This window comes from Neoarius graeffei, chromosome 8 (genome assembly GCF_027579695.1).
Source record: "Neoarius graeffei isolate fNeoGra1 chromosome 8, fNeoGra1.pri, whole genome shotgun sequence".
Taxonomy (NCBI): Eukaryota; Metazoa; Chordata; class Actinopteri; order Siluriformes; family Ariidae; genus Neoarius; species Neoarius graeffei.
In genome coordinates, this window is record NC_083576.1 from 56,726,522 (window position 1) to 56,738,404 (window position 11,883).

At 43.8% G+C, this 11,883-nt stretch overlaps 2 protein-coding genes across 2 annotated transcripts; both read left to right on the plus strand.

The window, feature by feature from the left end:
- Nucleotides 1-1,298: 1,298 nt before the first annotated feature.
- On the plus strand, nucleotides 1,299-6,460 carry LOC132890172 (uncharacterized). Its single transcript, XM_060926962.1, has 2 exons — nucleotides 1,299-3,999; nucleotides 4,403-6,460. The coding sequence occupies exon 2, from the start codon at nucleotides 4,943-4,945 to the stop codon at nucleotides 5,945-5,947; it is 1,005 nt and encodes a 334-aa protein (XP_060782945.1). The 5' UTR covers nucleotides 1,299-3,999; nucleotides 4,403-4,942; the 3' UTR covers nucleotides 5,948-6,460.
- Nucleotides 6,461-6,598: 138 nt separating this feature from the next.
- Nucleotides 6,599-11,638, plus strand: LOC132890173 (uncharacterized). Its single transcript, XM_060926963.1, has 2 exons — nucleotides 6,599-11,007; nucleotides 11,385-11,638. Exon 1 carries the CDS (start codon nucleotides 7,649-7,651, stop codon nucleotides 9,392-9,394), a length of 1,746 nt encoding a protein of 581 aa, XP_060782946.1. The 5' UTR covers nucleotides 6,599-7,648; the 3' UTR covers nucleotides 9,395-11,007; nucleotides 11,385-11,638.
- The last annotated feature ends 245 nt before the right edge of the window (nucleotides 11,639-11,883 follow it).

The following is an 11,883-nucleotide window of genomic DNA, read 5'->3' on the forward strand; positions in this document are numbered from 1 at the left end:
ATCCATGTGTGGATCCAATACCAAATTAAAGTCGCCCCCAATGATAAGTTCAGTGGGGGAGCAATTTATTTTGAAAAAAAGATTCACAAAGAAGTCAGCTTCATCTTGATTTGGTCCATAAATGTTGAGCATGGTGATTGGTTTATTGGCCAAAAAGCCTCTAACCAAGACATATCGGCCCCCCTTATCCCTCTCTAAATATTCCAGTTGGAATGGTACCCCTTTTCTCAACAGAATAGCTACTCCCCGTGCTTGAGAAGTAAACGAGGAGTAGTATGGTAAATTTGGCCTTGCCATTGTTTGCCCAGCTTACAATGTTCTACGTCAGTTAAATGAGATTCCTGCAGAAATGCAATGTCAACATTGTGCTTTCTGATGAAGTTAAGGACTTTTTGGTGTTTAGTAGGTTGATTAATGCCATTGGTATTCCAGCTTAGAAATCTATATATCATATTTGGCCATGTAAGTTAAACTGGTAGGGAGTAAACACAGATATGGTGGTGCAGCAGGCGGTCGCCGGACAGTCACATCAGTATGGTAAGACAAACAATAAGTGTCATTGGTTAATATAAAAAACAAAATAATATCCTGTGCCATAAAAAACAAATCGTCTAATGAAGTCAGAACTGAAACTAAGGTAATCAGAGAGGTTACTAAACCCGTAGCCCCTCTGCCCTCCCTCAAAACCCTCCCACCCCCAAAAAAAGAGAGGTGACATATATTTCTTCCTATCGACAAGCGTAGTAGCATACTCAGCCCTGCCAGGTGAAACCAGACTACCTAATCTAAAGTAAGGTGCCAAGGTTTCAGATAGAAAAAAACCCATTGTGAGATGCCATCAAAACAGCCCAATTGGTGATGGGCAAGGAACTAATGAACATAAAAGATTCAGAACAGAAAAGGGTTCAAAAAGTTCTATAATTAACATCTGAGGAGGCCAATTATCATAGAACCAGTTGGAGGTAACGAGTTTAGTAGTGAGATCCAACTAAGGGACGAGCATTAAGTATCACACGTACTGGGCGTCGAGAGACCAAAAGTTGCAGGACGAAATAAAATAGAGGATTAGAATTAAAAATAATAATAATAGTAATAGTAATAATACAACAAATAATCAGAGTATCCTGCCAAAATTCATCCAAAAAAAAAAGGAACGGGCGGCACGGTGGTGTAGTGGTTAGCGCTGTCGCCTCACAGCAAGAAGGTCCTAAGTTCGAGCCCCGGGGCCGGCGAGGGCCTTTCTGTGTGGAGTTTGCATGTTCTCCCCGTGTCCGCGTGGGTTTCCTCCGGGTGCTCCGGTTTCCCCCACAGTCCAAAGACATGCAGGTTAGGTTAACTGGTGACTCTAAATTGACCGTAGGTGTGAATGGTTGTCTGTGTGTATGTGTCAGCCCTGTGATGACCTGGCGACTTGTCCAGGGTGTACCCCGCCTTTCGCCCGTAGTCAGCTGGGATAGGCTCCAGCTTGCCTGCGACCCTGTAGAAGGATAAAGCGGCTAGAGATAATGAGATGAGATGAGATGAAAAAAAGGAACGTTGCAAAAGAGATCTAAAATAAATAGGTTTTGGGCATTAAACATTTGAATAAAATTTGATTAATGAAAGTAAGAGACGTAATTCTACTGGCATTACAGAGGATATGTACATGTAAAGTCAGAGGAATACAGATTTTTTTAGCCTGTACTCTTATTGCCATGGGGCCCCCAGGCAAGAACCCCTGTTGCCCACATAATCAATCCGGCCCTACACAGTGTGCTCAGCTAGTTTGTCTGTTCAGCAGGTAGTCCTTATGGAGTGAGTAAAATTAAAAGAGGTGAATAAGAAGAGAGCAAAACAAAGTAACAAAAAAAGGAAGAAGTCCGCCTTACTCGGATTTCAATGCTGTCTTATTTCACACATGAAGCTTCAATGTGGTTCGTTACCTCAGGTGGTTGGCGTCACAGGCTCAGGTCAGCACGTCGGGGTGATGCTTTCCCAGGTAGTTCTCAGCTGACACCGGGGAGGTGAAAGTGCGTCTGCCCTCCAGGAGATCCATCACCAAGTTAGGAGGGTGGAGGAGCCTGAATGATAAATTGTGGTCGTGTAGCTTCTTCTTCAGTGGTGCGAAGGCTTTCCTTTTTCTGTAGAGAGTTGTGGACATGTCTCTGAATATCATTATATTGTAGTTACTGTACTGGAGCGATCTTTTCTTCCGTGCCGCATCAAGGATCCTCGTCACATCTGTGAAGCGGAGCAGCCTGATCACCATGGCCCAGGGGTGGCCACCATCATCAGGTCGGCGCTGGAGTGTGCGGTGAGCCTGCTCGATCTTGATGGGGTCCCGGACTCTAGCTCTAGTATTTTTGGGAGCCACTCTTGTAAGAAAGTGATGGCGTTGCTCCCTTCTACACCCTCTGGGAAGCCAACCAGTCACAGATTCTGACTTCTGGCTCTGTTTTCAAGGTCATTGAGTTTATCTTTGAGATTGCTAATTTCTTCCTCCGTCTTTTTTTTATAATCTCCGAGGTCGTTGTGTAGGGAGTTGAGACTATTAGTGTGGTCAGCCTGCTTGCCTTCAATCTCTTTAACACGTAGACCTAGTGCACGGTTGTCGCTGATCAGTTTATCCACTGAGGTGGCCAAAGGGTTCAGCTTTTGGTCCAGCAAGGCTTGAATTTTGTCGAACCCCTTTGCAAATTTTTCATGAAACCATGTCGGCGGCTTTTCGGCGTTAACTTTGTCCGGGCTAATGTTAGCAGGACTAGCTGTGTTAGCTACAGGTATTGTTGATAAAGTGGGCTTTCCACATCTATCTTCCCTCGCACCTACCTCAGCTTTTTTCGACGGCATCTCCAGTTATTATTTTAGTTATAGGAGGTAAATGTAGTTGTTTCTATGCAAGGGCGGCTGGTGCATAAGGGCGATTGGGCGACGCACTGCCAAAACGAAAAAAAAATAGTTTTTTTCTTTTTTTAAAACAAACTTTCACCAGCACTGCTCGAGGCCGTTTTAATCTGTCTCTGGGTATAATTGTCCAATCAGGGTGGTCTTGCTTCTAGAGTACAGCCCCTTTTGGGGAGATTTCAGTCACACTGAAAATCGCCCAAGAGTTCACTGATAGAGTCCCATGTTATTTTTTTTCTCCTGACTGACACTTCAATGCAATCTCTATGGGTTCCGGGGGGGCTTGCCCTAACGTGCTTACGTCACTGCGAAGCGCGGCAAAGTTGCATTCGATCTGCTCAGTTTCTGAGGTGAGATGGATGCGGACATAGACATATAAACATAGACGCCGCATTCTGCGTAGAATCATATGTCATCCTCGCCGCCATATTGGATGTGGCAAAGTGGAGATTCTTCAACCGTCTCTGGTATAGCGTCTAGACAGTAGCCGAGAATAAAGATGCTTCATTCATGTGCTGCTTTTAACTGTACCAACAGGTTTACCGTCCAAACGAGATCACATGGGATTACCTTTCACAGGTGAGACTGGAAAAATACTTTTCAATACTGTTCCTTCAGTCTTCAGTTTCCCAGCTCATCTCCACCAGGTAGGTGTAGAGTTATAAGCAGTGAGAATTAGATATAATAGTGCCACACTATGATGAACGTTTTTGAACGTATGATGAATGTTTTTAACCTTTCTGAATGTGAAGGAATCAGTGATGTATTTTGTTTTGGTATGACATTAGAACCTGGCCGAACTCAGTTTGGTGGTCATTCAGCTCACTTTATTCAATGAGAGTAGGTCTGTGTGGTAACTCAATAAATAAAACAGTAAATTTTTATTTTCATTCACTATTTCCAGTTTTTCCACTATTTCCATCATTTATCATTGTTTTGTTACAATTGTTAAATCAGCGTTTTGTATATTTTATTTTGGAACAGGAAATTACCTGCAACATGTCAGGTGACTTAAACCAGGAAGTAAAAAGAAGGGCAGGGCTCGGAGCCATTGTTTGTCATTTTTCCAATCCTTTTGAATCTGCCTGCATCTTATGCCCTTTGATAGCATCGTTGGTGTGTATTGATATGTTTCATTGTTATTGATGATTGTAGATGATGTTTTTGTGACAATTTTGAGTTTGGGAAGTTTTATGAAGAAAGTCTCTCGAGTTGTTACAGTCACTGTGTCTACTTAGCTAGGACTGAGAGAATCAATACAATAAATATGAGTAAATAGTGGATGATATGTTAAAATACATTAAAATACAGTGGTTTACATGAACATAATTGATAAATAAGCCATAAATATATAAAAGGTAGTGGTTAAAAACAAAACAAAGTAATTTAGTTAATTTAAAAGTCAGTATATTTACATTGTGTGAATGTGTAAGCATAAAAGAGAGCGTTTCATTTGTACTCATTATGCCTTTTGTGTGTTTTAGTTTTACTTACTCATTATGCCTTTTGTGTGCTTTAGTTTTACTCTTTCTTACGTCATTAAACCTGTGGATAATGGACAACTGTCTCCAGAGTCGTGATGTCAGGAAGGAGTTTGTCTAACTGCCAAGGTGTATCACAGCACATATACTGAGGGCAGCATAGTAAAACAACGGCTTTCTAACGGGCAAGATAACGCAGCAAACTGACAGATGCTACTAACATCACACGCAGCCAGTGGATGACCATCACAGCAGTGTCTAAACAGATGTACGTCACCAGACAACGCCATGTCCGAGAAAGCAACTTCATTTAAAGACGCAGTCCCACGCTACATGTTCTGCTGCATGCTCAAGTGTATCATCAACGGGGTCCGCTGCAGCCAAGGCAAGAGCGAGAGCAGAGGCAGCAAAGGCACGCCTGTTCTATGCCGAAGAGGAAATGAACCTAAAGCTAGAAAAAGCTAAGCTAGAAGCCTCAATAGAGATGCTCAATTATAAAAAAAGAGACAGCTGCTGCTGTAGCTGAGGCAGAAGCCCTTGAATCTGCAGTAGAGGCAAACAGTGAAAGACATGGTTTCATGTTAAATTTGGACTTTAGTCCTTTGGAAGCTGCACAATGCACACAACAATATGTTCTTGACCAAGCCAAATCACAAAACACAGACGCTCAGCTACTAGACGAGGGTGTTGTAACAAGAAGAGAGCCAAGCCCTAGCTACAAAACTCTGGCTTCAACTATTAAATCGGAAGCCAGCTTATTCCATCAGGCTCAAGCCAACGCTGCTTCCCCTAATACATATGACTACAGTGCGTCTTCTCAACTAACTCCTCTCACCTCACAGCAGCCTCACATCTATGAAGATAAAGTTGATAGGACACGCAATGTTTGGTTTGACAACCACAATGCCATTCCTGAGTACGGTCTTGGACTTCAAAACGACAAAGGTCGTCCTGCTCTTAAATCCTATCCCACATCTTCAAACACCAATAATGACGACTCCAACATTAGCGACTTTGTGAGGTACTTTGCTCGTCGTGAGCTTGTAGCAACAGGCCTACTTCAATTCAGCGACAAACCTCAGAACTACAGAGCCTGGAAACGTTCTTTTCAGAACGCAACCAGAGGTTTAAACTTGACGCCAAGCGAAGAGATGGATCTTCTGTTTAAGTGGCTTGGCAAAGAGTCGGCAGAACACATCGAACACATAAGAGCAATACACATCAATCATCCAGCAGCAGGATTGGCTATGATATGGAACAGACTTGAACAATTTTATGGCTCTGCAGAAGTGATAGAAGATGCTCTGTTCAAACGTATCGATGCCTTTCCAAAAATAACAAACCGAGATTATTCTAAACTAACAAAGTTGAGTGATCTTTTAATGGAACTAGAGTCAGCCAAGGCCGAAGGAGACCTACCTGGCCTCTCTTTCCTCGATACAGCAAAAGGCGTCAACCCAATTGTACAGAAGCTCCCCTTCAGTCTGCAGGAAAGGTGGGCATCAGTTGGGGTATCCTACAAGTGGCAACATTGTGTTTCATATCCCCCCCTTTACCTGCTTTGTAGCCTTTGTTTGCCATGAAGCAAATGTCAGAAATGACCCAAGTTTCAACTTTGTCCTTCAGTCAGACGTATCTCCCAGGACAGAAAAAGCAGTTTGGAAGCCAAACAGACAGCGAGAAGTCTCTGTTCACAAAACAGAGATATTCCCCAAAGCCAACTCTGATCCTAGAGAGCCTTCAAAGAAATTAGATGACTGTGACAAACTGTGTCCAATACATAAAAAACCCCATCCACTACGCAAATGCCATGCTTTCAGAGAAAAGCCCATCGAAGATTGTAAGACATTCTTGAAAGAAAATAATGTCTGCTTCATATGTTGTGCTTCATCAACACATGTTGCAAAGAACTGCACATTTAATGTCCAATGTTATGAATGCAAAAGTGAAAAGCATCACACAGCGCTTCACCCTGGACCCGCACCCTGGGTTAAGGGCATGGACATGGCTCCAGAGCAGGGGTGTCAAACCTGATCCATAAAGGGCCTTGTGGCTGCAGGTTTTCATTCCAGCCATGCAGCAGCACACCTGACTTGGCTCATTCAATCAACTGAACTGTCTTCACACAGTCAAATACTTGCAGCCACAGCCACCCTTGATTAAAGGGTGGGTGTGTCAGTTGATTGAATAAGCCAAATCAGGGTGCTGCTGCATGGCTGGAATGAAAACCTGCAGCCACACGGCCCTTTATGGATCAGGTTTGACACCCCTGCTTCAGAGCATGGTGGGGAGGAGGATACCTCTCCACAACCTCACGTCACCACCAAATGCACGGACGTCTGCGGTGGAGATGTGATGGATCGCTCCTGCTCTAAGATATCTCTTGTAAAAGTGTATCCAGCTGGCCATGCTGACAATGCAGTGAAGATGTATGTGATTTTAGATGAACAGAGCAACAGATCACTAGCTCGCTCACAGTTCTTTAAAGTCTTCAATGACCAAAGTCCAAGTGCTCCTTATTCATTAAAAACGTGCTGGAGTAAAGAAAGCGACAGGAAGAAGGGCCAGTGGATACATCGTGGAATCTCTGGATGGGACTGTAAGCATCCCACTGCCCAGCCTCATAGAATGTGACGACATTCCAAATAACAGAGATGAGATTCCAACTCCCAATGCTGCTTTTCATCATACACACCTAAAGTCAGTTGCACACCTCATCCCAGATATCGACCAACAGGCCCCAATTATGCTCCTTTTAGGTCGGGATATTATCAGAGTGCATAAGGTGCGCAAACAGATAAATGGCCCACACAACCTACCCTATGCTCAGAAGTTGGACCTGGGATGGGTCATCATGGGTAATGTATGTTTAGGTAGCGTTCACAAACCGCCAACAATCAGCGCCTTCTACACGAACACCTCAGAACGGGGACGTCCATCCCTCTTTGACCCGTGTCCTAATGTGTTCCGTGTGAAGGAAAAATACAGTGACACCTAGGTCACAAACCATCTCCTAATACATTCTGAGGAGATATCAAACTGTGATGTCGACAGCCTTGGACATAACATTTTCAAGTAGACCAAAGATGACAACAATGTAGCTCCATCTATCCAAGACATCATCTTCATGAAAATAATGAAAGAAGGACTAACAAAAAAATGCAAATAACGGTTGGGTAGCTCCACTTCCCTATAAATGCCCACATCAACGGCTCCCCAATAACAGGCAAAAGGCATTGGACTGTCTCAGGTCGCTCAGGCGCAACTTTGAAAGGAAGCCTGAAATGAGAGACCACTTTCTCATTTTCATGGACAGGATGTTCAAGAATGGTCACGCTGAGTTAGCCCCTCCTCTCAGTGAGGACGAAGAACAGTGGTACTTGCCAATATTTGGAGTGTACCATCCAAGAAAACCAAAACAAATACGAGTGGTCTTCGATTCCAGTGCCCAGTACAATGGTGTGTTGCTCAACGACGTGCTGTTGACTGGGCCTGATCTGAACAACACACTGCTCGGTGTACTGATGCGCTTTAGAAAGGAAGCAATTGCCTTTACCGCAGACATAGAACAGATGTTCTATTGTTTTTCAGTAAGGGAAAATGATAGGAACTTCCTATGTTTTCTATGGTTCCAAGACAATGACCCCTCCAAAGACATTGTGGAGTACAGAATGACGGTCCACGTCTTTAGAAACGGTCCCTCGCCCACAGTGGCTATTCATGGACTGCACCAGTCTGTTCAGGTCAGTGAGCTACACGTTGACCCTGATGTTCAATGTTTTGTGATGCGTGACTTCTATGTAGACGACGGGTTAAAGTCCCTGCCCACAGTCGAAGCTGCAGTCAACCTGCTGAAAAGGACACAGGATGTTCTCTCTAAATCAAAGCTAAGACTGCACAAGATTGCAGCAAACAACAAGGAGGTCATGGAGGCCTTTCCAGCTGAAGATCGTGCAAAAGATCTTAAAGACCTTGATTTCCATGCAGACACACTGCCAATGCAGCGCAGTCTTGGAATCAACTGGGACCTCCAGACCGACTGCTTCCACTTCAGCGTCTCTGAGATAAAACCCTATACTCGACGGGGTGTCTTGTCTACAATTAACAGCCTTTATGATCCTCTAGGTTTTGTAGCGCCAGTCACAATACAAGGCAAGGCCATTTTGAGAGAACTCACTACTGAGAACAGTGACTGGGACTCGCCCTTGCCCCAAGAAATGGAGGAAGCATGGACGTCCTGGAGAGCTTCTTTGAAAGAACTGTCTCAGCTTTCTATTTCCAGAGCTTACACTACAACTTCACCCTCAGCAGCTATCAGAAGGGAATTGTGTGTTTTTTCTGATGCATCCACAAAAGCTGTTGCCGCTGTGGCATATCTAAAAGTAACTGACTCTGCTGGAAATAACCATGTGGGATTTGTAATGGGCAAAGCCAAGCTGACCCCTTGTCCTGAGCAAACAATTCCAAGACTGGAACTTTGTGCAGCAGTGCTTGGAGTGGAGTTAGCAGACTTAATCTTGGCAGAACTAGACCTTCAGCTTGATGCTACAACCTTCCACTCAGACAGCAAGGTAGTCCTTGGTTATATCTTTAATGAAACCAGGCAGTTTTATGTATATGTAAGTAACCGGGTATTACGTATCCGAAGGTCCTCTCACCCAGATCAATGGCGCTACGTGTCAACAGAGCAGAACCTTGCAGACCATGCTACACGATCTGTCACTGCAGACTGGCTGAGTGGACCCAAATTTCTGTACACACTGGAGACAAGTGCCTCGGAGAGCACCTACGAGCTTGTAGACCCGGGTTCAGACCCAGACATTCGCCCTCTGGTGTCCACTTTGAGTACTACAACAACATCCAAGCAACTTGGGTCTCAAAGATTCTCAAAGTTTTCATCCTGGAAGTCTCTAACTCGGGCTATAACTCACCTCATTCACATAGCCCGTCTTTTCAATACGAACTTGAAAAAGGACAGTCCTTGTAAGGGCTGGCATCATTGCAAAACAGGATGCACTGTTGGAGTCTGATCAAGCATCGCACATCATTATTCGAGCAGTACAGGAGGAAATCTACAGTCAAGAGATTAAAGGTATCCAAAAGCATGAGCAGATCCCTAGAAGTAGTCCTCTCAAAAATCTGGATCCTTTCATTGACGCACACGGCCTTCTGAGAGTCGGAGGCCGCCTCCACAATGCAAATTTTAGTCAGAGTGAAAAGACTCCAGTGATTTATTCCTGGCAAACATCAGGTTGCAACCTTACTCATCAAACACCACCATGAACAGATCCATCATCAAGGCCGTCTGTTTACAGAAGGGGCTGTCCATACAGCTGGCCTTTGGATAGTTGGTGGCAAGAGAAAAGTGAGCAGCATCATTCACCAGTGTATAACCTGTAGAAGGCTTAGAGCCCCACTTACAATTCAAAAGATGGCCAGTCTTCCAGCAGATTGTCTCTCGACAGAAGCTCCCTTTACAAATGTCGGGCTTGATGTGTTTGGCCCTTGGAGCGTCTCTTCACGTAGAAGAAGAGGAGGCCTTTCACACAGTAAACGGTGGGCTGTAATCTTTACGTGTATGAGTGTAAGAGCAGTTCATATTGAAGTCATAGAATCCCTTGACACATCCAGCTTCATCAACGCACTAAGGCGCTTTCTTGCTGTGCGCGGTCCAGTCAAACACATCCGCTCGGACCATGGCACCAACTTTGTTGGTGCCTGCAAGGAGTTGAAGATACCCTCAAATATTGACGACATAACTGTGAAAACTTACCTGTCAGGCCAAGGTTGTTCTTGGACCTTTAACCCTCCGCACGCTTCCCATTTTGGCGGTACATGGGAAAGAATGATTGGTCTTGCAAGGAGAATTTTGGATTAGAAGTTCCTTCAGCTGAAGGACAAACTTACCCATGAGGTGCTGGTGACTTTCATGGCAGAAGTGGCAGCCATTATCAATGGCAGGCCTCTTGTTCCTGTGACAACTGACTCTAAAGACCCATTTATACTCACTCCAGCTGCTCTTCTCACTCAAAAAGTAAACATCCTTTCTGCTCCTACAGGAGAGTTTGGAGGTTCAGACCTCTACAAGCACCAGTGGCGGCAGGTCCAGCACCTGTCCAAAACCTTCTGGGACAGGTGGCGAAAGCAATACCTCCCAACACTACAAGCATGCAAGAAGTGGCAGTTTACTCATCCAAACATCAATCCAGGAAGTGTTGTTCTCCTCAAAGACAGTCAAGTACCAAGAAATGAATGGCCTCTTGGACTGGTAACACAGACCTTTCCTAGCGAAGACGGGAAGGTGAGAAAGGTTGAGGTCAAGGTCACAAGGACAGGGGTTACCAAACTCTTTCTTAGGCCTGTTTGTGAGATAGTACTTCTCCCCCCCCCCCCCAGAGGCCCAGTGAAATAGACTGTCTAGGATTTATTTAGTGGCCTGTATTCATGCCAGGCGGGGAGTGTTTTGTTACAATTGTTAAATGAGCGTTTTGTACATTTTATTTTGGAACAGGAAATTACCTGCAACATGTCAGGTGACTTAAACCAGGAAGTAAAAAGAAGGGCAGGGCTCAGAGCCATTGTTTGTCATTTTTCCAATCCTTTTGAATCTGCCTGCATCTTATGCCCTTTGATAGCATCGTTGGTGTGTATTAATTTGTTTCATTGTTATTGATGATTGTAGATGATGTTTTTGTGACAATTTTGAGTTTGGGAAGTTTTATGAAGAAAATCTCTCGAGTTGTTACTGTTACTGTGTCTACTTAGCTAGGACTGTTAAAGTTCATATGAGAGAATAAATACAATAAATATGAGTAAATAGTGGATGATATGTTAAAATACATTAAAATACAGTGGTTTACATGAACATAATTGATAAATAAGCCATAAATATATAAAAGGTAGCGGTTAAAAACAAAAAGTAATTTAGTTCATTTAAAAGTCAGTATATTTACACTGTGTGAATGTGTAAGCATAAAAGAGCATTTCATTTGTACTCATTATGCCTTTTGTGTGCTTTAGTTTTACTCTTTCTTACGTCATTAAACCTGTGGATAATGGACAACTGTCTCCAGAGTCGTGATGTCAGGAAGGAGTTTGTCTAACTGCCAAGGTGTATCACAGCACATATACTGAGGGCAGCATAATCGTATTCAGTCTTGTAGGTTGGTTATTGTGGCCTCAGGCTTTGGTAACTTGCTAAGGTATGCTGACTGATTAGCTTACCTGAGTTATCTATCGCGTATCTGTCGCTAGTTTGCAGTGTACAGGGTATTTCGCACACTATTTATAACCATCACATTAAAAGTTGTGTGTTGTTTTGATGCCTGTTTGTTTCCCAAATATATACGTGTGTGTCTTAATGGGTGAATAAAAGGCATGGAGTTAAATATTATTGTAGAAAGGGGCTTTATGAAGTTCAGTCCATTTACTTGCATTGGTTTACGGGGAAGATTTGCCACATCAAATATGGCAGACACTCTGACGTATCCCAGCAACGGGGCCACCAGCTCAATGCGGT